Source organism: Emys orbicularis, chromosome 7 (genome assembly GCF_028017835.1).
Source record: "Emys orbicularis isolate rEmyOrb1 chromosome 7, rEmyOrb1.hap1, whole genome shotgun sequence".
NCBI lineage: Eukaryota > Metazoa > Chordata > Testudines > Emydidae > Emys > Emys orbicularis.
This window is the reverse complement of record NC_088689.1, coordinates 31735706-31762839: the sequence shown is the minus strand read 5'-3', so window position 1 is coordinate 31762839 and position 27134 is coordinate 31735706. Positions and strand designations below refer to the sequence as shown.

The window sequence follows — 27134 nt, the reverse complement described above, 5'->3', positions numbered from 1 at the left end:
GTTCATCCCTGACACAAAGGCCAAATTTCAAAGCATGGCGGCACTAGAGCTCCTCAAAGAAAATATCACCATAATTTTTTAACATGGGCAAAACAATGTATTTTTCACAAGTTTTGTTATCAGAAATGGGTAGACTGTTTTGGCTGAATTTTTTTTTTTTTTTTTAAAATACCAGCTTCACCTATAATATCATGCTCTCCTGAAATGAAGTCCTGCACCAATGGGGAGGGTACTGGGTCTGTCACCCCCAAACAATTTTACTAGAGGCAGAAAATCCATTTTTACTCCTGCTCTAAGTGTAGAGTTTCTGGGGTGCATAGCCGATGCTGTAACTCTAAACCTGTATTTCCCCCTGCTCCAAGAAAGCATTGATTGTAGCCATGTTTAAAGCTTGTATGTGAGCAAAATAAGCTTAGAAGCAAGCTGCAGCTTTGTCAGAAGTCAGTGAAGTTCTTAACCCAGTGGGGCAGTGCTCACCACCTGCTGGCTTCAGGTTGCTTTTTAAAAATCCTTCATCCTGTGGCCATGATTCCCATGACATCAAAGCCCACAAATAAAATGTATAATCTTACTAAGAGTGTTCTACTCTACTCCCACAATTTCATCCCAGCTACAAAATTTCTCTATCCCTTCAGCCGCAGGGAGTAACTAGCTGAAAAAATATTCCTGAGAGTAGTCACATCACTGAAACCACTACTGCAACAGTTTTAATGGGTTATGCATTCTGAGCGTAGAGAAATCTTGTTGAACCCTGGGGAAACACACACATAGTTGGAATGAAAATAATATCCTGCCAACAGGAAACACACATAAAAATAGCAATATGGGAACCTGAAAAGGTTTAGAGTTCTGTTCAAACAGGGAACCAGACCACCAATGTCCTGGCAGCCTTAATTTCCTCCCAATCACCTTCTCAAGTATTGTCTTGGTTGGGCATGGGTTGGAGGTCTGGTGGATGACAGGTTGTCTTCTACTGTTCTGCCTACTGGGGGCATCGCTCTTCCATCCCTCCTACTAAGGCCTGAGCACACATGCCAAAATGCCTTGTGCTGGCCCTCCTGAATTCATAGGATAGGTTTAGCTGATCAGAAATCCTGAAGAAATATCATATGTCAACACCTAATCAACCCGGTTAAAAAATAAAAGTGTACAATAACAGCTGCTCCATGACAAAAAGCTGCACTTACACTGTCATACAGATACTGTAAAATCATCATCTCGATTTTGCCAATACTTTTGCTGACATGAAAAATTTAATGGGGGCCCTGGCATATTCCTGTAAGCTCCTCAAACTATGATGAAAAATATTTTGTGCAGCTCTACAGGTAAGTGAAGGAATCGATTTTAGCAGGGTTTCAAAATGGGTTTGTAATTTGTAAGTTTGTGTATAATGAACTCTCATGTGTAATTGTTTTGTACAGATGCAACATCACATTCATGCATAACACAATTTTAGGATAGCTTGTAGTATAAGACACAAATTTTCAACTACACTATAAAAGAAAAAATTTAATGTGTCTACAAGATGGGGCCAGAAACTGGCTTGAATTTAAATGAAGTCAAGTTTTTGTATTTGTTTCATAATAGATTAAAAACCAAGATTGTAGTGGTTTTAGCAGCTTTAATAGGAAAGGCAATAGGAAACAGCCAGCAAGAATACAGCTGAGTTTAAGCAGAAATAATAAAAAAAACAGAGATGGAAAAGAGACATATCATCCATTTCCCCCTCCTGCTAATGTAGAATTCTCCCCTACAGTTCATCTTCTAGTGTTTTGCCCAATCAATTTTAAAAACTCAAGATTCAATCACTTCTCTTAAGAAACTATTTCAAAACCCAGTACACATCCCAACAGCAGGGAGTTTTCCCTAACGTTCAGTTTATATTTTCCTCTGTTAATTTGACTCCAGAACTCCTAGTTTTATCCACTTATACTACGCCAAATAATCCATCTCCCACCTAAGGCTGATGTAAGTCAATTATCTGTAGATACTCATTGCTTAGCCAAATTATACCTATTTAGCTCTTTAATCTTTCCACAAAAGTCACTCTTTTCCTCCTCAATTGCTTTTGTTCCTCTCTGAATGCCCTGCAATTTGGGAGTCACTCTCTGTACATCTAACACAAAAAAACATAATACATGGACAATCCATTTTGAGGTTCTGGTGGTCTTGGTTTATTTCCCCCACAATTATGCCTATAGGCAATTTCAGCGTATGCAGTTATGGCCTTCAAACTACAATGAGCTCAACCTGGATGGATCCCGTGCCTCTACAGAGGTCATTTCAAGATCAGGAGCTACAGCTTTTTGACATGTAACTACTTGATTTGCAGCTGCAACCAGACAGAAATGCTGTCACTCCTATGTCTGTATTGATTGTGCAGAGAAAAATAAGATAAGGATTAAAAATTTGGCCCTATGTGCAACATACAGAAACCCTCATGTTTGTGATACACTGTGCTTTAAATGTAAAATAACAAAAACTGTGTAAAGCAACAACTTTGACTGTGCTAAAGTTTTTCATAGTGGTCACAAAAATCTCTGAAGCATTTATCCATTTCCACTTCATTCCTTGTACACCATCAACAAGCATAAGCAAACCAGGGACGGAGCTGCTAACAGGTTAGTTCAACTTACAAATACACAGGCTTCAATAACTCACCTAATCAGGCATTTCAGCAGTTTACTCAAATCCAGTAATTAGCGGGGAAAAAAGTGATATCTGTTTCACTCCAGATTACAAAAGTTCTGTTAGGTATGTGAAAAGATAGTGCTACAGCAAGAGTGGGTATTGGGATCCTCAAACCATACACTCTTTACTTTCTAAATATCCTCTGATGGTATTTCATAATCCTAGACATCGTGTTTTCTTAATGAGTATAGTGCTGGGGAAAGGTAATGAACTGCCAGCAGACTAAAGTCCTCTATCTACAGGAAAAATAAGGCATTAGCAGTGGCAGGGCCAAGTTTCCCTATACTGCCCCATCACTTTACTTGACTCCTGACATGCAGCAACGATCTCTAAAAGTGAGAAAATAGGGCAGAGATCCAGCCAATTCAGACACTGGCCTCAGAAACTGCCAACAAGGGTGGCTGTTTTCTGATGTGCACTCCTGGGACCCTGTTCAGCAAAGAACTTAAGAAGGTGCTGAACCGAGGTTGTTAGTTTGGTCTCACTCCCATTCCTATACATTTTATGCTGTAATAGCCATCAGATGTTAACTGACTACGGAGCTGGCCAAGATTTAAACTGATCTGGTGGTACCAGATGCTACCCTGCCCAAAAAATCCAAATCAACCAAGGCCCAGATTCTCCTATGTGTCTGAGCTCTAATGGTCATATGGGGATGGGGAAAAGGGAGTGAAAGAAAGAGTGTGTGTTTATTTTTATTTATTTCCCAGTCTGCATCAGCCCCAGCATCACTGTAAGTTAGAGCACTGTAGGGGTTGCTCTAATAATTGGCTCCTAATCTTTATTGGTTTATATATCACTGACTTAAAAAAACATGGTTGCAGTACCACATGCAAATTCCTCGTTTTAAGCCCATTAGAGGCCTGAAATAGATGCACAAATAAGTATTTCTGGACTACCATACAATAAATGCTTAAGGAAGCCTAATATACGTCCTTTTTAAACATCTCAGGTGTTTAAACAGCGCATCAAAAAGAAACACAATGAAGCAGCCATTATTACTACTTACATGTTTTGTTACTCAAATTACAAGAAGCAACTAAATGACGCCTTGATATATTTTGGTGTGTGCCTCTGACCTGCATTCAGTGTCTTCACCTTTTAATTTATCTAATTTAAATTGAAATCTCCGAATTGTTGCACGAGTCAAAGTTCACTTTGCTTCCTTTTCACAAAATTTAAATGAAGAAAAAACAAAACAATTTGAATAACTCTTGGAGAAAACAAAAAAAGTGCATCAGTGAAAAGTCGTGTACATCAAAAGGCGGGGGAAGGGTCAGAGGGTGAGGGGCTCTGATGGGGTGGGGGTGAGAAAGCAGGTGGCTCTGGTGTCAGAGGGGCTCTGGTGGGGGGGGACATCAGAGAGTGGGGGTGCTGGTTTGTTGGGGGTGTCAGGGCAGGGAAGGCTTTAAGGATGTGGAGGAGCTCTGGCTTGTTGAGGGTGTCAGGGCAAGCGAGGCTCTAGTGAGCAGATGTGGAAGGACTGCTTTGTTGCGGTGTCAGGGTGGGGGCTCTGGTGAGAGGGTCAGGACAGGGAAGGCTCTGGTAAAGGAATGGGGAGGCTCTGGTTTGTTTGGGGTGTTGGGGCAGGGGAGCTCTGGTGAGAGGGTGTGGGGGGGGGTTCCGGTGAAGGGGTGTCAGGGCAGTGGCAACTGGGAGTGTGGTTAAGTAAATGCGTTCATCTGCCTCTGGCTCCACTGCAGAGGGAGAGAACTCTGATTTAAAGGAGATGGGGAGCTATTACAAGGTAAGGAGCTAAACAAGAGGTTCCAGTTAATTAAGTTTCAGAAATCAGACACTCAAAAGTCATTTATCAATAAAGACATTTTACAGGAGCAGAATTCAGATAGGTCATCTATGTGACTATCATTCAGAGAAGTTTCCTTGGTTGGACTGATCTAAAATTAAATCAACTTTAAATCACATTTAACTATTTCATGCTCTGTTTGTGGTATTTAAAAAACAAAACAAGTATCTTGAACTGACAGTTACAAAATGGAGCCTGCCTCTACCCATAATCGCTAAACCCAAGATCCTAAAAGAAGGCAGTATATGTTCCTTGCAGTAAGAGTATGTTTGACAGACAGAAACTTCCAGAATGTAAGTATTTTTATAAATAGTTACACAGTCTTAATCCAGGGCAACAAGGTAGGTGAGGCAATATCTTTTATTGGATCAACTTCTGTTGGTGAAAGAGACAAGCTTTTGAGTTACACAGAGCTCTTCTTCAGGTAGTTATGTTTAATCAAGAAAAATGTATAGTTCATAGATGTGTACAGTTAAACACAGACCTCCCAGCATTCAATGTTGAGGTTTTTCAAGTAATTTGCTTAAACAGGAAGTCATACTTTCCAACAAATAGAATTTGTCATTTTAATTCTTTGATTGCACCATGGCTAATATAATTGGTTCCCAAGTTTTGAACTTTGACAAGTAGATAACAATGAAAACAAAATCATGGACACTGCTGATCCCCAGTCTGGGAGTAGAACTACTAATCCATCCTCAGCAGAAGATTTATTCTAATTATAGAAGGATTACTCTGGCCCATTTCAAGAGAATAATACTGTGTAAAATAATATATGAATGGCTCTCCAAGTGGCAGCTTCACACACATAATATCATGGAAAATTGCAATGCGCAATGACTATGCATTTTGTAATGGACATTATGCAAGTACACCCTGCAAGACACTTTGGACCTCAGTGAGTTCTCAGTTCATTATGGTCATAACTCTCACCTAACTTAACAAAATTGGATACATAGTCTAATAAATTTAGAGAGATTCTGGATGGAGACAGACACCCAGGGTGTATTAAAAACCACAAATAGCCTAGAGCGGTTATGAAAATAATTTGTCCCATCTAAGTAATTTAAATCTAGTATAAAGGTAAATTATGACACTGGAAATATTTTAAATGGAAGATCAGCCATCAGTGTCTGAAGTTTTAGCTATGAGAAACTCTTCAGAGACATTGGCTCACAGGGAGACTATCAGTCTTGTCAGGACTTTACTCAGATCCAAGGTCTGTGGTGGTTCCCAAACTAGAGAAAATGCAAGTCATTTAAGAAAACTTGTTACGCTCAGACACTGTAAGTCCACCTTTGTACTCACTTTCCTGAACTCTGCTCAGCAGTCTTTGGTTGCAGCCAAGGATTTGGGTGTATGTCCAAATCCTAAAAGTATTTCACACACTAAGATGCCAAATGGAGTGACCTCAGGTCTAGATGGAAGACCTGGCAATGGTTTGAGGTAACAGATCTGGAACTGATGGCAACAGGTTTTGATGTTCAGTAACAGGGCTAGTAGAATGTCAAAATTGACAAGATTAAGTTAGAACTGTAAGAATAACTTGGGCTCTGTCTTCCTGATTTCATAGTGGGAGAAATGGAAGAATAAGACCCAAACTAATCCTGAGAAAGTAAAAAAGAGCACGGAAAGAAACAAGATACTTGAAACAAGTATCTCAGAAGATCTGGATTTGCAAAAGTCAAACAGGTGTGAGACTACTGTTTTTGTTGTTGTTGTTTTTTTGAACTGAGAAAGCAAGAGCCATTCTCTTCAATACTCTTGGGGTACAATTTGTGTTATCCCCAAATTGCAGAACTGGCAAATTCCTGTTAAAGCAGAGGCCCCAGGAGACGGATCCATGAAAAGGGATAGAGAGGAGGAGAGAGAGTGGAGGAGTAGAAAGAAGTGTTGGGAGATGGCATGGAAATGCATCATTTAACTTTCCTGGAAGATTTCTAAAACAGAGCAAAGTGAACTAATTACACTTCATGTGGCATGGGAAAATGATTGTCCCCAATACAACAAGAGAAGGCATCTCTCCTTATCAGCTCTGAAGACTGGCTGTGGACTCTTTGGGTAGTTGTGATATTTGCTGCCTTTCTCCTGAGGTTGCAAATGGAGAAACTAAACTTTTCAATAAGATATTTAGCATGCAGATGTAGTGTACATGCACAGAAACTTCACTAATACTAGACTGGAAATATTCATTTGGAAAAATTATGTTATTTCAAAAACTAGTTTAAAAGCACCATACACATCCATATAGTTTGCTTCTAAAATGGTACTTTCTGCCCCAAAGTGTTTTATAGTCTATGTTTTTTAATACTATGTACTTTAAAGGATCTCATATATACATTGGCTCAGATTAGAATGTCAGTCTGAGCAGTAACCTTAATAAAAATTGTAATCCCAGATTAGTATCTTTTCGGTCCTTGGTTCCCCTCAAACTTGAAGTCTGTTCCCTTTTCTATTTAATTCCAGTAATTCAGAATACTTTAGACAGCTACCATCTGCATCTGTTTCTGAACAGATTAATATTCATTGCACATTTTTTTATTCACTAAAATGTATAGGGTCTTTTTTCTTTGATTCCATTCATTGTTTTCTTAGTCCTGAAACTTGACTGAGTTTAACGTCATTCAATCTCAAAATTTAGTCAGATTGTTTAGTCTGACTTTATATAAAAATGCTTTGAACCAGTCCTCATTGGTGTTTCAGGTCTTCTTCCTGCTCTGAACATTTTCACTTAAGGATTATAATTTGTGCATGCAATCCTCATAGTTACACTAACATTAAATTATTCCAGACTCCCCAGCTCTTGGCCAGAGGCAAGATCCATCTTGATGTCACATCCAAAAAAGGCCACTGCCATAAGGAGGATTAGGGTTGCATAGCAACAAAAATGTGACAATGAGCAGCCAATTTAAAGCCATCACATGGGAGTGTTGCTAGGCAGTATCTTTCCCTCCTTATGGTGGTAATCAATGTAATGCAGTGCAGGTGACCATATGGCAATGAGCAGGAGTAGAGCTTTGCAGTGCTCCAGCAAATTCCCAGCATCATAAGTAGAATGGAATGCTTGTTCCTCCAGAGCTCCCCAAATTAGTTTTAAATTAATGCAATGTTCTATGGTTAGATAAAAACACTTCTTTACTGAAAATAAAGAAAAAAACATTTATCTTTTTCATCACTGATGTCTTGGAGCCACTGCAAGATTAATGCGTAAAAGAGTTGTCAATATTATCTCCGAATGCCTACAAAATTAATGCATAGTAATTCTTTGGCTACAACTATAGCAAATCAAATTTTAGCACAGGACACCAAAGCTTATTGTTTTGAGATATTAGTCACACACTGTTCATATTCTCTTGAACATGCAGTAGAAAACACTTAGGCAATGTACATGAAAATACTTTAATTTTTGCAGTGAATATTAACCAAATCAGGATCATCCCTGCACCAAAATATTCACCACTAATGACCCAACTGTACTTCTCCAAAGGATTGTTCACTATGCATAAAACTGGTCTTTCTCCATTCATCATTCTTTTACACACACACACACACACACACACACACACACACACACACACACACACACACACACACACACACACACACACACTATACAACATACATAGAGTTACGTATTCCCAATTTTGTTTTTATTATTCTTTTCATGGAATGCTAGTTTAATATTACAATATGGCAGTTTGTAACTATTGAAATATGACAAATTCATTTCCAAATGCAGCAGAACAGTTTTACTTTATAGGATAAGCAGGAGGTTTTTTTTTGGGGGGGGGGGGGGGGAGGGTTGTTTTAACAAAGCAATCTGTTATTTTACATAGTTGAGGTCTCTGATGGTTTTTAGTCTCTGATGCTTAAGTGCACAACAAGCTACAAACTGTAGATTTTGATATCTATACATATATCCTATATATGTATTCATTCAGACACCTTTGTAAATTTATCTATAATTTAATATATTTATAAAATTGTGTACATACTGGTACATACATGCACATCTATAAACATACATATCACCTTTACTATTGACTCCCTTTTATAAAAAGCTGCTTAATATACAGCTACTGTATACTCACTCCCAACTATTAAAGCCCTTTAGAACAGGGGTGGGCAAACTTTTTGGCTCAAGGGCCACATCTGGGTATGGAAATTGTATGGTGGGCCATGAATGCTCATGAATTTGGGGGTTGGGGTATGGGAGGGGTGAGGGCTCCGGCTGGGTGTGCGGGCTCTGGGGTGGGACCAGAAACGGGGAGTTCAGGGTGCGGGAGGGAGCTCCGGGCTGGGGGGCTCAGGCTGGGGGTGCAAGCTCTGGGGTGGGGCTCGGGATGACAGATTGGGGGGAGCAGGAGGGTGCTCTGGGCTGCAACGGAGGGGTTTGGAGGTTGGACGGGGGTCAAGGGTGCAGGCTCCGAGTGGCGCTTACTTCAAGCAGCTCCTGGAAGCAGCGACATGGCCCCCTCCGGCTCCTATGTGGCGGAACGGCCAGGCACCTCTGCGCGCTGCCCATTCTGCAGGCACCGCCCCTGCAGTTCCCATTGGCCAGGTTCCTGGCCACTGGGAGCTGTGGGGGCGGCGCTTGGGGCGGGGGCAGCATGCGGAACCCCCTGGCTGCTCCTACGTGTAGGAGCCAGAGGGGGGGACATGCCTCTGCTTCTGGGAGCCATGCGGAGGCACGGCACGCGTGGAGCGGGGCAAGCCCCCGACCCCACTACTCCCCAGCGGAAGTGCCAGAGCGGGGCAAGCCGTGGATCCCGCTCCCCAGTAAGAGCTCAAGGCTGGATTAAAACATCTGAAGGGCCGGATGCGGCCCCCGGGCTGTAGTTTGCCCACCCCTGCTTTAGAATCTTTGTTACATGATTAACTCAAATACTCCATTCCCTCAGATTGAGTGGAGGTATTTCTATGATGATATGTATGTATATCTATATCCCTAAAGAAAATATTTTCCCGTCTTCTGTTTAAGAGGTTTTAATTCATGCACTAGTACAGTAAACAGTCTCTTCAGCATGGATTTTAGAATTCTAAACAGTGCAAAATCTACTTCTGGAAAAGTTCTATTTGTATATTTGTTCTTTTAGTTACAAAAAATATATAGGATTGAAACCTATTGAATACATAGGTCTCTGAATGGGGCTATATTCTAGCCTGATAGATAAATTAAAAAAGCACACCCTCTTAATGGGATGCATAGATGGCCTTAAACAGACCATTTACCTGTATTTAGTATAACACATTAGATTAAAAAGTTGAAATCAACTGCTCTCAAAGTGATGTCAAAAGATTGAAGAGCATTATATATTTATATTCAATATACAGAGGTGGGCACACATAAACCTAGTTCCATTTAGTTTCCCAACACTCTTTCTAGCTTCTAGGGTTTGCCATTGGTGATGTACAGCTTGAAATTATCTGAATGAAAGATCATTATAACTTGTTAAGTTGAAAAAAAAATCTTACTTTTTAATAAATCATAAAAGCAAGTTATGTTTAAAATAAAAAAAATGTACACAAACAACCTGAAGTACTCACTGAAACCCATCTGTACAAAACTATAGATACAGCAAGGAACAATGGTGGACTTATTTCAAAAGGAAGTAACACTTGTTAGCATATGTAAAACTCGCTGTGTTTTATTCCCTCTACCAAATAAGAATTTGCATCTGTTTAGCAAGTAAAATTCAAACCACCTCACGATATGTTTACATTTAAATTTTTATACAGTGCAAATATTTAAGACAGAATAACTCCCCCAGTGAAACATATGACACTATTCAGTGCCAGTCTTTTGCTGATTCTTCTTTCAAGAAGTCTATTTACATATTGAGCTATAGGTTCACTATATATGCTTTGAAATTTGCTGAATATCAGCAGAAAAATACGTGAACTAGCAGCAATTGAATCAAGAATATAAGATGGTTACTTGAGTGAATGCATAAAGCTTTCTAGACTGTATTCAGAATCATACTGTTCTGGATCCCAAAGTTCTCCCAGATTTTCAAGAACTGATTTCATAGAGGCTTTCCCAGAAGAAGTATCTGCTTTTTCACTTTTCCCATCCTTAAGAGAAAAAAAAAAATGGACACATTTAAACTAAGTTAAAAAAACAAAAAAAAGTGTTCTATAATATTTATTAATCACAAGCATCTTATTTATTCCTAGTTTCCCTTTACACATATCAACACAGGAACATCTCTGAAGGATTGATATTGGTGCTTTAGGGAGCATTGTGGAGTCCATTCCAAGAGGATGAGGGTAACAGCTACTTGGGGAACATCTTGGTGTTCATTATTCTATTTCAAATGCTTGTCTGACCAATAATCATAGGATTCACATCACAGCATTTTTTATGTTCGCAGCTCTAAATGCTTATTTTTAGTAGATAATTTTGCAAATGATTCTTTACCTTGTCAAGAGTGAATAGGTCAAGAAGCTGATCTGTTCCCATGCTTTGTAGGCTAGCATTCTCTTGGCTAATCACTGTATTTGCAATATTCATTTTGAACTTCTGCAGACCCATAATTTTCTCTTCCAAAGTTCCTCTCGTTATCAAGCGATACACATTGACAACACGTTTCTGAAAGGAAAAATTCTCATTATACAAATATTAAAACGTGTCTAGACATGGTTTTAAAATGTTAATTACAAACCAGGGCATGGGATAGAGAGGATCTGGGAAGGAGGCAGCTTTCAGTGAGTGGAGCCATACAGGTAAAGGCAAAAAAACAGTCCCAAAAACAAAGTGCCAACCTGCTCACAAAGTGCTCTCTACTGCCTTATAGTGACTGGAGTTAGATTTCCTAGTCTCTTGTTCTCCCCAGCTCACAAGACATGAGCCAGGCACATAATGTCCTTGAGGGGAAAGGGAGAGTCTTGTTTTCAGCAGCAACATTTCTACTCATTCAGGGCATGATCCTGAACACACAACTCCCATTGAAGTCAATAGGTATTGTGGATGCTTGATACCTCTCAGAATAAGGCCTTTACGCCCCACTTCAGCAAAACACTTAAGTACATGCTTAAATGCTTTTCTGAATTAGTGTCTTTACAAGCAGTACTTCTAGAGATAGTCAATTTCAGGCCTTTGTTGATAGTGGATGCACCAAGGGAGGTTAAGTCAAGATGAGAACAGTACATCCCAACAAGAATACAGACCAGGGGGAAAATAATTTCACCTGAGGCTCTCAAAAGTGCTTTACAAGCACGAATTAAACCTCAAACTCTGTGAGATACTTTACAAATGGAAACCTAAAGCACAGGACGTTTAAGTAACTTGACTAAGATCACGGTTAGTCACTGGCAGAGCCGAAAGGAAAATCTAGAGCTATCTCCTGAGCCTACATGCTAGCCAATGTAAAATGTTCCTTTCCTCATTCAGGTGTTTGATCAAGCCTAACTGTACTTGAAAAAAATAATATGAAAACCATGTATTAAAAAGCACAAGCTCCGGTGTTTTCTGTTATGCAGGCTTATACCAATTCATCAAGTGACAGAAAGGAAAATTATCCGTAAGAAATTTTCCATTCTGCTAGCAGCCTCCCACAATTCTTGACTTTTGGGCTGCTCTCCTCTCTCTGCAGCTAACAGAGGCGAAGCAGAGTTTCAAAACCACATGGTCTGGCCATGCCCCCCCCTAGTTCCTGCCTACTTCCAGAGGAGTTATTCCAAAGCTGTAAAACTTGCATATCATCATGAATAAATATTACAGAGGTAAATAAATAACTATATACATTAGACCAAGGAAGACAGTCATATGGGAACGATTCCACTTAATATCTGATCTTTGACTTATGAGCCATCTCGGGTGAGTAGAACTGTGGGAGATGCTGCTAGCAGAAAGGAAATTATCAGTAAGAAATTTTTCATTCTACAGCCCAGCATCTTCCACAATTCTTGATGTCTGGGAAGCAGCAAGCAGTAAATAGATGTAGGGAGGGTTATAGAAAAGGTCAGAAATGGTCTCCCAATCTAGAATATTTGTTTAAAAAGGCAAAATCATTTTCAGGCCACCACCTGCAGAACCTCCCTGCCAAAGGATGCCTCTGCAGAGGACAAGAAGTCTCTTTGTACTTGATAAAGAAGTGGTAGCATTTGACTAGGTGGCAGTCAAATTCTGGATTAGATCGTGTTTCACAGGGTCATTTGAGATGGAGGACTAGATGAAAAACAGATGGGATGGAGCCCATAACTCAAGGGAGTATCCCTGACTCACTAGTCTGTGGTTGAAGCAACTTGTTCATCCAGGAAATGGGGCAACCTGCCCCTAAGCTTCAGCTCCTGGCAAAGACCTATGCGGTCTTTGTCATAAAGAGGTTTCGGGAATGGCAGGGTTCCCTCGAGGCTTTCCTCCTGTATCATAGTTCTACGGCTTTTCTCAGGAGAACATGCTCTCTCTTTGCTGGTGTTCTGTGAGGACAAAGGCCAAAAGGAACACCTTTGTCTGAAGGTCGGTCTGTATTCTTTTAAAGGCACCATGTGGCATTGGGACTGTTAAGATTTTACTGTATCTGCTTTGAGTGGCTATGCACCTTCAAGGGATGGAGCCATAGGTGGTGGGTGCTTGGTCACTGAGCTGGGTGTCATGGCTTTGGCTGAGAATCTTATCGCATCCACTGAGGTGTCAGCAACAATTTACACAGTCTCCAGGGAAACTTTCTTTAAAATACACAAAAAGTCAGGGTGGCTCTGTATCCTTGAGAGCTCCAAGATCTTCCAGCCAGGTCACAGATGCCCTCGCAAAGGAAGCAGCTGCTAGGAACAGGAAGGCTGAAGAGGCCTCTATGTTTTTTTGTTTGTTTTGGAGAGTGGTCTCCAATTTTCTATCCATGGAGTTCTTTGGGTAGAACTCACCTTCTGAGAGGGTAATAGAATATCTTTAGTCGGGAACACTACAGCATCAACTTTTGGTATCTCAGTAATTGGGATTTTTGATCTCTGGATCGTACAGAACCTAAGAATTTCTGTTAATGTGGTTCTCCTTGTCTGGCTTATCCCATTCATCCCACAGTAACTGTGGTCACTGAGAAGGATTTTGAGAGGAGAAATTTGCTCAGAGGCTTACTCTCAGGGTTTTGTTCAGGCTGAATCTAAATAATCCATTTCTTGGGGGGGGGGGTGTAAACCTTTGCTGAAGTCTTTCCCCAGTTCTGATCGGAGTCAGAGCCCAACAATTTATCAATCTCTATGGAGGAGGAAGAGGAATCAGAAGATTCACACTACCTAGTTCTTTTATGCTTTTTCTTCCCTGTTTTTGCTTTCTTTGATTTTTTTTTTAAAAAGCTTTTTTAGCTTGCTTAGAATGTGTACAAGCTCTGTTGCTGCTTTGGTGAAGCTTTTTGTGGCTAAGTCTTGCTGAGAGCCTGAAGTCCTCTCTTGATTTGAGTTCAGTAACTCAGCCAGAGATTATGGGTCTGCCAGAGGTTACAGGAGTGGGTGAGCAAGGGGCTGCACTGTGCAGAAGGTCAGACTAGATGGTTATGATGGTCCCATCTGGCCTTGAAGTCTGCAGAGGACAGCAAATCCACCTTGTAGTGCTTGATAAAGATGGTAGCATTTGACCAGCTGACTGCATTATACATTTTTGCTGTGGGTGCATTAGTTTTTTCAGCCCATGAGGTCACCAGGGATCATGTAGTGCGCTCCGATCCCTTCTGGAACCAGAATCTCCAATGCCTTGTACGCTGCCACAATGCATCATCTAATCCACTGAGCAATAGAGGAGATGGAAGCTCTGAGTCCTTGGCTGGAAGGCTACAAATATGGCACCTGCTCTCCTTGTGGACTCTGTACTTGGAGGTAAATTTTCAGAGACATGTAAAGCAGGGGTTCCCAAACTTGGTTCACTGCTTGTTCAGGGTAAGCCCCTGGCGGGCCATGAGACGCTTTGTTTACCTGAGCGTCTGCATGTATGGCCGCTTGCAGCTTCCAGTGGCTGCCGTTCGCCATTCCCGGCCAATGGGAGCTGCGGGAAGTGGCACAGGCTGGGCTGCCGCTTCCCACAGCTCCCATTGGCCAGGAACGGCAAACCGCGGCCACTGGGAGCTGCGAGCGGCCGTACCTGTGGACATTCAGGTAAACAAAGTGTCTCGTGGCCCGCCAGGGGCTTACCCTGAACAAGCCGCGAACCAAGTTTGGGAACCCCTGATCTAAAGTATGCCCTCTCTCCTCAGGAGGCTATGGCCTTGGACAGAATGAATGTAGAACCACCTCTTGGGAATCATGGAAAGAGTTCACCTTTGGGATAAATGATTCTGGAGTTCTGAGCACCACCCTGTCCTGATGAAATACGCAGTAAAGTTCCTGCATTGAGAGCACCACCAACTCAGCCATCATGTCCACCAGGCAAGTGTCAATCAGAAACCAAGTTTTGATGGACAAATAAAAACAGACCTCAATGCTTTGAAAGGATGTTTGTCAGGGCTCTCAGTACAAGTGGTGTGCCACTTGGGAAAAAGAGGTCTAATATCTGGCTTGACTAACTGCACTGCCATAAGGAATCTGGCTACCCGGAGGTTCTTTGTCAGAGAACCCACAGATCCTGCGAATATCATGCTACTAAAAGGCAGACACCTGATGTGTAATGGTGCTGAGGTAGAGACCTTTGTTGAAGCCTTCTTGAGGAAAATCCAAGATAGCTGGAATTCCTGGATTTCTAGGATTGGCTTCATGTTCCCGGCACCAGCCACAAAACATAGTCCAAATACAGGAGTATGCTTTCAAGGACGATATTCTTCCAAAAGAAAAGTGTTCTGATGACTTTGGAGGGCAGACTCAATGATAACAGTGCTTCCCTTTCAATAGTCAGGCTGTTTGTTAGAGCCATTTCAGGTCTGGATAAAGCAGAGGACCTTGTGAGAAGAATTGATGTCCTGTCTCTTTGGGAGCTGTACCGGTGGTCTCCATTTCCATTATCAGGTCCAAAAACCAGGATCTCGTTGGTCAATGTGGCGTTACCAATATTACTGTCACCCGTTCTCATTTTATTTTCTGAACCACCTTCCCATAATAATGAGAAGGGTAGAAACGCATACAGGAGGCCCTGCAGCCATTTGTACGATAGGACATCTCTCCCAATGGATCTGGGGTCCACTTCTCTGGTGAAGTACTTTGGTCTCTTCACATTCATGTGGTTCATGAATAGGTCAGTTAATGGCAGGCCGGGGGGCATGGCTCAGCATTCACATCATGCTCCTTGTCAGTACCCAGCCCAAGCTGGGGAAATTAATGATCCAACCAGCAGACCAAATTCGGTGTTGAATCCTGGAAGTGTGCCACCTGAGGCACATTGCACATACATGAAGAAGAATGGCAGGCTGAACAATTGGATGATTAACTTGAAGACTTCCGGATTCATACACCACCAGGAGTTATTCACTTTGTGCTTGCTGAGCCAGTCTGCCTTCTGGTTCAAGTCTCCCTTTATGTGAGCTTCCTTAAGAGAGGAGAGAATGCTCCACTCACTGCATGATTTCTGTTGCTTTGACATGTAGTGCTGGGCTTGGTTCCCCCTTGGTTGTTCACATATACAACCATGGTCATGTTGTCTGACTGAATCAGGATGTGGTTCCTCTCTAGGCTGGACTGGAACCTTCATAGCAACAGCTTGACCATTCTTAGTTGTAGGAGGTTTCTGCTTTGGGTCCTTTTCCTCCAGGTTCCATATGCCTTGAGCTATTTGGAACCCAGGTGTGGTCCCCAGCCCTTCAGGTTGGTGGAAGCTATGAGGATCAAGACAGCTGGAAGTGCATGGGCATGCCCTTGCAAACATTTAAGGACTTAATTACCTGTTCCAAAACCCTCACTTGATCTTCCATGCATTCTGGGGAGTAGTCCCATACACACACATTAGATAGACAGACAGATAGGTATCTCTCTCTCTCTCTCTCTCTCTCTCTCTCTCTATCTATCTCATAGAACTGGAAGGGACCCTAAAAGGTCATCGAGTCCAGCCCCCTGCCTTCACTAGCAGGACCAAATACTGATTTTTGCCCCAGATCCCTAAGTGGCCCCCTCAAGGATTGAACTCACAACCCTGGGTTTAGCAGGCCAATGCTCAAACCACTGGGCTATCCCTCCCCCCTTTTAAGCTGAAGCCTTAAAAGGGGTCTGATGTATGATGGAGTAATCTCTATGCATGATACTAGGACACCTCGCAGTTGAAGGCTCAATGCAAAAGTGGGCCTCTTGCAGTTCCAAAACAATGGGAGGATGTCTTGAATCTTCTGGAACATCTCTAGAGATGGATATTACCCTTGCTATTGAGGTGTCTATGTCTGCTCCCAAGTGAGTTATTTGGGTGAACAGAATGAAGGAGTTTTTCTTGATGATAATAAACCAATGTGCCTGTAGGAAATTCAAGGTCAGGGACATAGTTCTGCATGTTGTTGGTGGGGATGGAGCTATGATTAAAATGTCATCTCTAGGAAGGGGTACAGGTGGATCCCTTGTGACCTGAGTCTGGCTATGATTACCACCACCATCTTTGTAAAGACTCAGGGGGGCTGAGGACAAGCCGAATGGAGCGTCATATTGAGCATGCCTTCTATCATAAGTAAACCTTAGGAACCTGTGATGGCACAGTCTGATTGGGTTGTCAAGGTATGCATTTTCCAGATCCACTAAGTCAGAAAGTCTCCTTGGGACAGGGATGACATTGTAGCGGTTAATATCTCCTTCCAGAACTTCATTTTCTTCATCCACTTGTTGAGCCTTTTGAAACCAAAATTGGCTTGGTTTCCTCCTGTATGCTTCTCAGTGATAAAGAAGATTGAGTAGAACCCTAAGCATCTTTCTTCTGAGGGACGACTATTACTCCCATATCCAGGAGGTCAGAATCACAGAGGATTAGGACCAGAAGGGATCTCAATAGGTCATCTAGTCTAGTCCCCTGCACTCAAGGCAGGATTAGAGTAATAACTAGACCATTCCTGACAGATGTTTGTCTAACCTGTTCTTAAAAAATCTCTAATATGACTTAGATTCCACAACTTCCCTAAGCAATTTGTTCCAATCCTTAACTACAGACAGTTAGGAAGTTTTTCCTAATGTCCAACCTAAACCTCCTTTGCTGTAATTTAAGCCCATTGCTTCTTGTACTATCCTCGGAGGTTAAGGAAAACAATTTTTTAAAAAGTCTGAGATCTTAAGAGTCCTCACCTGCTGGATCCTACTCCGCCAGGGAGTGAGGGAAAGGAAACACTTCCAGAGCCCTCCTGGCCAAATTGGGAAGGAGGAGGGTGCTTATGAGCCCTGCTTTTATCAGGGTGCTCAGGACCCATTTTAGGACTTTGGGGGAGCATTTGTAACCCCACAATTCTGTTCCCTCTATTCTCCAGGGGCCCCTTGAGTCAGCTGATTGCGGTCCTCCTCATCCTTGGAGCTTCTTCCTGCTCTGCCCATAGACTCCTAGTCCTTCCCCTCCCCCACATGTTGGAGTCACAGCTGCTCCAGTGGGTAGAATCATAGACTTTAAGGTCAGAAGGGACCATTATGATCGTCTATCTGACCTCCCGCACAACGCAGGCCACAGAATCTCACCCACCCCTCCTGTATCAAACCCCTAACCTATGTCTGAGCTACTGAAGTCCTCAAATCGTGGTTTAAAGACTTCAAGGTGCAGAGAATCCTCCAGCAAGTGACCCGTGCCCCATACTGCAGAGGAAGGCAAAAAAACCCCAGGGCCTCTGCCAATCTGCCCTGGAGGAAAATTTCTTCCCAACCCCAAATATGGCAATCAGTTAAACCCTGAGCATGTGGGCAAGACTCACCAGCCAGACACCCAGGAAAGAATTCTCTGTAGTAACTCCAGATCCCACCCCATCTAACATCCCATCACAGGATATTGGGCATATTTACCGCTAATAGTCAAAGCCTAATTTTGGCAATTAATTGATCTATCCCATTATACCATCCCCTCCATAAACTTATCAAGCCTAGTCTTGAAGCCAGATATGTCTTTTATCCCCACTGCTCCCCTTGGAAGGCTGTTCCAGAACTTCACTCCTGACGGTTAGAGACCTTCGTATAATTTCAAGTCTAAACTTCCTGATGGCCAGTTTATATCCATTTGTTCTTGTGTCCACATTGGTACTGAGCTCAAATCATTCCTCTCTCTCCCTGGTACTTATTCCTCTGATCTATTTATAGAGAGCAATCTTATCTCCCCTCAGCCTTCTTTTGGTTAGGCTAAACAAGCTGAGCTCTTTGAGTCTCCTTTCATAAGACAGGTTTTCCATTCGTCAGATCATCTTAGGAGCCCTTCTCTTTACCTGTTCCAGTTTGAATTCATCCTTCTTAAACACGGGAGACCCAGAACTGCACACAGTATTCCAGATAAGGTCTCACCAGTGCCTTGTGTAACGGTACTAACACCTCCTTATCTCTACTGGAAATACCTCGCCTGATGCATCCCAAGACCGCATTAGCTTTTTTCATGGCCATATCACATTGGCGGCTCATAGTCATCCTGTGATCAACCAATACTCCAAGGTCCTTCTCCTTCTTTGTTACTTCCAACTGATGCGTCCCCAGCTTATAACAAAAATTCTTGTTATTAATCCCTATATGCATGACCTTGCACTTTTCACTATTAAATTTCATCCTATTACTATTACTCCAGTTTACAAGGTCATCCAGATCTTCCTGTATGATATCCTTCTCTGTACTGGCAAAACCTCCCAGCTTTGTGTCATCCGCAAACTTTATTAGCACATTCCCACTGTTTGTGCCAAGGTCCGTAATAAAAAGATTAAATAAGATTGGTCCCAAAACCGATCCCTGAGGAACTCCACTAGTAACTTCCCTCCAGCCTGACAGTTCACCTTTCAGTATGACCCGTTGTAGTCTCCCCTTTAACCAGTTCCTTATCCACCTTTCAATTTTCATATTGATCCCGATCTTTTCCAATTTAGCTAATAATTCCCCATGTGGAACCGTATCAAATGCCTTATTGAAATTGAGGTAAATTAGATCCACTGCGTTTCCTTTGTCTAAAAAAATCTGTTACCTTCTCAAAGAAGGAGATCAGGTTGGTTTGGCACGATCTACCTTTTGTAAAACCATGTTGTATTTTGTCCCAATTACCATTGACCTCAAAGTCCTTAACTACTTTCTCCTTCAAATTTTCCCCCAAACCTTGCATACTACAGATGTCAAACTAACAGGCCTGGATCACTTTTTTTCCCTTTCTTAAAAATAGAAACTATATTAGCAATTCTCCAATCATACGGTACAACCCCCGAGTTTACAGATTCATTAAAAATTCTTGCTAATGGGCTTGCAATTTCATGTGCCAGTTCCTTTAATATTCTTGGATGAAGATTATCTGGGCCCCCCGATTTAGTCCCATTAAGCTGTTCGAGTTTGGCGTCTACCTCGGATGTGGTAATATCTACTTTCATATCCTCATTCCCATTTGTCATCTTACCATTATCCCTAAGCTCCTCATTAAAGAGTGAGGCAAAGTATTTGTTTAGATATTGGGCCATGCCTCGATTATCCTTAACCTCCACTCCATCCTCAGTGTTTAGTGGTCCCACTTCTTACTTTGTTTTCTTCTTATTGTGTGATCATGGGAGACTAACTTCCCAGATATAGACTGGAGGACAAGTGCTACTAATAACAATAGGGCTCAGATTTTCCTGGATGCGATAGCTGATGGATTCCTTCACCAAGTAGTTGCTGAACCAATGATCTCCATGCCGGATTTTAACATTGAGAGGGAAGAAAATGGAATAAGAAAGGATACAGCCGTGGGTAGATGGAGCACCGTTTGGTGCTTTTCAGGCTGCTCTGCTGTACCTCTGCACCTTCCAGGTGCAGCAGAGCAGTCAGCAGGGAGGCACTGTACCTAAGGCTCTGTGGGTTTCCAACACCTGGCTAAAAACTGGCCTGGGGGGAGGAGGGAGATCATTGCTCACCACTGCCCCAAATTTTGAAGGGGATAAAAAAAAAAAAAAAAGCCCCCTTAGCCAGACGTGAAGGCAGGAATTGTAAAAACCACTATCCACATGCTGCCATGAAAGCAGAGAAACTGAAATCAAGCAGGAGCTGAGAAGGTGTGGCCAGACTATGCAACTCCAAAACTCTTGTCTGTCCATGAGCTGCAGAGAGAGGAGAGCAACACAAACACCAAAAATTGTGGGAAACCCTGGGCTGCGGGAACAAAAAAGGTGTTTCTGATAACTCATGAAAGATTAACAATTGGTATTTTACCTGCCCAATACGATGCGCTCGATCCATTGCTTGCAGATCTCTCATTGGGTTCCAGTCATGTTCCACAAACACTACTGTGTCAGCTCCTGTTAAGTTAAGTCCCAGTCCACCAACATGAGTGGTGAGCAAAAGAACATCTATGGATGGGTCATTATTAAACCTATATATACAAAAATATTTAAAAAAAAATCAAAAAAAAAAATCAAGTATTTAGCAATTCATAAGAGTGACTGCAGAAATGAAATGGAACAAAACTACAAGTAATTAAATTAATAATTAATATTGTATATAATCACTTTTGACATCATATTTTTCACTGCTTGTTGTAAAGCCTTTTTTTTTTTTTTTGGTCACCTGAAAGAGGTTAATTTACACAGGCAGAGATTGTAGCTCACCAGAAGAGGAAATAATTCAGTAAAAACTACTTTACATTATTTACAAAGTAACTCACATCCCAAAATCAAAAACTAGTTAAGGTAAAAGCTAATGTGAATGAAGGCATTTGTTTCCTTAAAATGATTCTCAAATCTAAAAATCAGAACACTGCTACAATGCCAATAATGCTGCACCAATTCACTTTTGTTAATGTAGAAAAAATTGCCAGTAGTTGGGACACAATGGTATAAACCACCTGCAACCTCCATTCTGCTCGGGAATTCAGAACCAACTGGTACAAGCTCTTAATGCAGGTGGGGTTGGCCAGGGCATGTTGATTCAGTACACTGACTAGGCATAGCTCCTTAGGGATCACTGGCTGGAACTTAAAGCTGCCTTGCCCGGTTGAATTCCCAGGGGATGGTAGCAGTACTGCTACCTGCCCTCTCCATGGGAACTCTGTCTTTGGATACAGCTGTCGCCATGGATTGACAAATGGCTTCTGTCTATCTGGCCTATAGTCAACAGAGACAGCAGTACTGTAGGTGAATAGTGGAGGGTACACTAGTCTAAACAGGCTTTACAGAGCCTTACAATAGGGTCACACTGCTATAATACTGAAAAGAAAGAAAAAACAAAAAACAAAAAAACTATGCCATTGACATGGACTGGTGTCAGGCTATTTAGAATTCTAATGGGTTTAAAAAAGGAAGTCTATATAATACTGCCATGTATTATTTTTTGAAGTACAAATATGGGATCTAGTATACTATTCTAGTGACATTTTGTTACAGGTAAGAGAATGTTCTTTTCACCAATCCTCCTGCTTGAACCTCCTGATTGTTGGGATCAGAAGTCCAAAGAGGAACAAGGGTGGGAAAATTGGTCGCTGTCACTTCGCTGTTCTCTAAGCCTCCTGGGCTGCTAGTAATGCTGCTCACGCTTGTGTATGATTTACTCTATTCCACCTCCCACAGGAACGACTATGCATAGTTTCCCAAAAGCAGCAGCAGATTGAAAGTTAGTTTCATTGCTGTCCTCCGTGTTCTGATAAACAGCAATGAAACTAACAATAGCAGTCTTGATTCCCATGTTCAGATTCTATGAAAGCTATGAGCAGCAGCACAGTCTTGAGGCAAACAGCTCCACACCCTCAAGGTTAGCCACTGCAGTGCTGGCTTCCTTAGTTCAGAGCCATAACAGCCAGAAAACTTAATAAAAATAAAATAAAAAAGTTAAATCTGCAGACACTCTACTCATTAGGGAAAACACTTTCCTAATTGTCATTGGCAAGTGGGCTACTGAATTTACAAGCCTCTGTTTAAATCTAGGATGAATTGGGTTTTGAGTATTATCTTGTGAAGTTATTGGCTGGTGCTTTCAAAGGCCATGTTAATTGTAACATGCTGACGGGAATACCCAGAGCTGGGGGCCACTGTGTTACTTCTCTGCCTCTGCAAACGTGAGCGTTACTAGATATAAGACTGTCAGCTCCCTGCCACATCAATTGGTCTTCCTCACCAGCAAACTTTTCTAGGCTCCCCCAGCCCAAATCTTGCCTAGCAAGTAACAATAAGTAGTGAACTCCAGCTTCTCAGAGATGTTTCTTTGCACTGTATAGCACCCATCACTATATAGTCACAGTCAATATTAAAGTTAGAGACAGCACATTACAATTTATTAAAATAACGGGTAAAAACACCCTTCCCTTCGAAACACAACACTGAATTGGTTTATAATAAAAGCAAAACAAGTTTTTTAAGAAAAAAGCATGGATTAAGTGATACTGAGTAAAAGAGATAAAGGTAGAGATGTTTACAAACAAAAGTGAAAATATGCATCTAAAAGTCAAACAATCTAGGAAGATGCAGTCTTTGTTCAAGATCGTTTCTCTCACAGCTTGGGGGAGGGGGAATGTCAAGAGTATATGGAAGGCTCCAGTCCTTTTCTTGAGGAGCACCATACAATTTTGAACAGAAGGCCAAATGACCTATGGATATAAGGCTCTGCCAGAGTGACAAAGTACAATAGTAATATTGTAAGTGTTCAAAAAAAATCATGAAAGTTTGGTTATTTTCATTTGCTTTCTGGTTGAGTATTACATTTGTTTCACGTTTTCAAGATTTTCTTTGCAACGAGGAATAGAAATTTCATTTTTTATTTTACAGGAAACCTGAGATTCTCCCCTATTCAAGAAAAAACACTCATCACTGCAAGAGTTGGAAACATTGCAATAGATCAAGACTTAGGAATTAGGATTGTATCCAGGTCTCTGTAAGATGAACAGTGGACAAAAGAGGTAACCAAGCCAGCTCACAAGTAAATGTTTTAGGCTTTACAATAAAGACCTGTTTCCATAGTTCAATTGTTGTTATAAGTATATTCACTATATTCTGAGTACATTTGAAATTTTGGAATCTCTTCTGTAGTAATAGCAAACCGAAGAAAGCCTATCATGTGAAGATTTCCTAACAATTTAAGCCTAGTGTCATTCAGAATTTAATTTAATGATTTTTTTTTTTTTAAAAAGTGTGATGCTTATTTTATGACACATGGTTCCTTGCTAATCAGTTAATATTTGTGAACACATCTTTACACTGGTTCACTTAATCTGATTCAAATTGCAAGATCAGTTATGCAATGATGGTCTGCCAGTATAATCTGATCACACGAGTAGAAATTATAGTACCCTATCTTATTAAAAACTGCAAGAGCTCCCATGAGACAAGAGCCACTTCAATTCTGTATTCAAGTAAGTAATGCCATCCATTGTAGTCTGTCTTAAAACACAAGAGGAAAAAAAGAGAGGAACTTACCGTGAGACAATGGAATGCCTTTGACCAGCAGGTATGCTGCCATCCAATCGCAAATATGTAACAGAGGACAAATGAGGTTTGAGAAGGTCATGTTCTACTATATCCAGCATGCTCTTGAGCTGACAGAAGATAAGTATCCTGTGCTGAGCCACAACAGCTTCTGTGCCACTCTCTGAAGAGCCACCATTTCCCAAACCACAGTCTAGTAGTAGCTTCAAGTAAATTTTAAAATAAAAGTTACCACAATGGATTATGTCTCTCTTGTAAATAGTTATATTTACACTGCTGGCAGAAGTGAATAAAATAATTTACACAGACACACTCACTCTCTCTAAATTAACAAATTCCTGCAGGGTATGTAATGAGCTATGAGTCAAATTCTGTAGGAAACAAGGAATATTGACTGTAGAGCCTTTCACACTATGAAGGACTTGCAAAATCTGGCAGAAAATATTAAATCTCTTATCTTGTTTCCACAAAAATTGGTTTTAAACAAATAGTTTTCTATCAATATTAGATTAGTAAGAGGGTATAGCTTACTTAAAAATACATAACCATGTGTGATTATATAGAAAATTGAGTCAATGTCTTCAATCACCAGAGGTCTCTTCTATAATAAACAGGTCAAACAATATTCTGCTAAGAGTAAAAGGAAGCAGTAAAGTAACAAAGAACAGATAAGCAACTTTCATACTTCAGATACCCTAAAGCACTTGAAAAAACAATGACTAAGGCCTGATCCTGTATTGTGATTCATGTGTGCAGACTGCTGTGCCCACACAGATTACAATGCAGGATTAGAGAGATAATTAGATCTCCATGCAATAACTACATAACTTCTGTATTTGTACAAAATCAACACTTCGTACATATCCCATTTTTTAAATTATGTATGCCTATTTTCTTAAGAAATGTAGTACTATTTTCTAAAAAATTAAATTTTAGCAAATATTTCTAGTGATCATTTCCAAATATATATAGAAAGAGCAGAAATGCCTTGGATTAAAATTTGTAGAGACAAGTTATAGCTACTTGCCTGAAAATGGTGGTCCCATGCTAAGAGTGAACACTTGGTTAAAAAAATAGTGCAGTACAGTCAATTTTACATGGAAATTGCATTTAAAAACCCCCATCAATTTAAAAATCACTTCTGCCTGAAACTTTTAAACTTGCTATTACTTGTAACATCTTTGCTTAATATAACAAAGATTAGAGGGACAAAATATCTCCCCCTTTTTCCAGATTGTTTGCTGGCACTTTGTTATGTAACTGCACTTTGTTTATGATCAGCTTCACTGTAAAATCAAATAGTCCAGCTCAAATTCAGCATCACACATTGACTGCAAGGGGTCTCAGTTTCTTCTGTTTGTGTGGATTCTTTTGCAAAGCAATGACTGAGAGAAATTATTTAACAGCTTCCTCCTTCCCCGCCCACCCCCAAAATAACCAAACACACAAAACAGGAAAGTGGGACTGTAAAACCAGAAATATGGCAGACACTCAAGGACAGGTTAACTAATTTTTTAAATAAACTAAATTTCTAATTGATTTTTTTTCAAAAACACAGTTATACAATAATCACAGTAACTCCAGAACAATACATACGTTTATGAACTTTGGGATACATAATACATTTTAAGTATACTTACTTGTTTTAAAGCAGACAGTTTAGGCGCATGCTGGATATCTCGAAGGGATGAGTTATGAGCTGCAAGCTGCTCTGTGGTTCTCTTGTATTCTGGATGCTGGGTTGTTAACACTAATGCTGGATGGTTACACAGTTTTCGTAAATATTGCAATGCCTTTTAAATTTTGAGAGAAAAGTGGTGAGATTAGCAGCAACTAAAGATTATGGAAAATAGGGTGAACAAAATTGATATTTAATGTTGTAGCCCACTTGGCCATAATTTCACAAGCTTGACGACAACATAGATTTTTAAAGATGTTTGTATCATACACTTTTTTAAATAAAAGTTAATTCCAGCTGAAAACTTGCCGCTGGCTAGCAATCTTAGTTCCTGCTCTGGGGACAGTGCATGAAGCCCTCTCTCATCAGAGCATTATGTGACTCTGAAACAACAAGATTGGGACTTGGAAGCTGTGTGAGGCCCTTCAGAGAAGTATTGCCGTACCAATTTACCTTAAGTTATTTTTGGATCCAAATTTATGAAGGATTGTGGTCATGCACCATTTCAGTCTGGTGGGGGAAATTCCCTCTCCCCAACCCAAACAAAACATTGCCTGCTTTTCCATTAGGGTGGAAAAATAGATACAATGGGATAATATATATTTATATATAAAAATTTCACTGTTCGAGACTGTTGTAGTGAAACTAACACTGATACGACTAAAATTATTCTTACCTGCACAGTTTTTGATATTTAAATAAATTCACTGATAAAAATAAGAACTTTTAATAATCCATTTCCAATTTAGAATAAAAACTCTAGCAGATGGACATACTTAAATATGGATTAATTCAGCAGAATATGTAAAAGAAAACCTATTATAGTTTAAATATTTTAAACAGGAAGTTTCACTCTAAAATAAGACATGTAATTTAATCATCATAGCTCTTCACACTATAATCCAGACAAGTTGATCATAGCTATGGAAATTGCTTCATTTAAACAGTAGGTTCAGGATTTAACCGAATTTACTTTGAACTATATTTCAACATCCAGTGTACAAAATTACTCTTTTCAGTAGGGTAGGATTTAAGTAGGATTTACTAGAATATAATCTACTAGAAATACATTAACAAGAGAGCACAAATTATTGAAGAAATCTGTACCTGAAACACATGTCCTGTAGCTTTAAGCTTTGGCCTTTCAGTCTCCTCATTCAGTGAAGCAGATGAAACAGTTTCATCAACATCACATTTGGCACGAGACTTGGCAAAATCTTCATAAAGCTGAACCTGTAGGGCCCCCCCAGGTGAAAGAAAGGAGTGTGTGTTTAATATAAAACAAGAATGAGAAAATTTAAATTCCAGACTGCCTAATAATGCAACAAATGGAGAAGAAAACTTTTAAAGTTATAATTATCTTATTCAACATAATCTTGATACCACAGTTTATGTGTAAACTCATTACTTGAAAATTTTACTTTTCAAGTAAATATGCATAAATTTGCAAATTTGTCTAAGTAATACATGCTAGGAAATTATTTACTACAATGACCCCCATTAGTGATGCCTTTTAATTTTAAGCCTTACA

The 27134-nt window shown here is 40.5% G+C and overlaps 1 protein-coding gene across 1 annotated transcript in view; it reads right to left on the bottom strand.

Moving 5' to 3' along the window:
- Positions 1–10423: 10423 nt before the first annotated feature.
- BTAF1 (B-TFIID TATA-box binding protein associated factor 1) overlaps positions 10424–27134 on the bottom strand; it is a 109271-nt gene continuing 92560 nt past the window's right edge. The window contains exons 33-38 of the mRNA XM_065407237.1: positions 26711–26836; positions 25566–25718; positions 23917–24128; positions 20726–20885; positions 10920–11090; positions 10424–10573 (exon numbers count right to left, since the gene is read on the bottom strand). Coding sequence (XP_065263309.1) covers positions 10433–10573; positions 10920–11090; positions 20726–20885; positions 23917–24128; positions 25566–25718; positions 26711–26836 — 963 coding nt within the window. The 3' untranslated portion in view covers positions 10424–10432. The remainder of the gene's footprint in view (positions 10574–10919; positions 11091–20725; positions 20886–23916; positions 24129–25565; positions 25719–26710; positions 26837–27134) is intronic.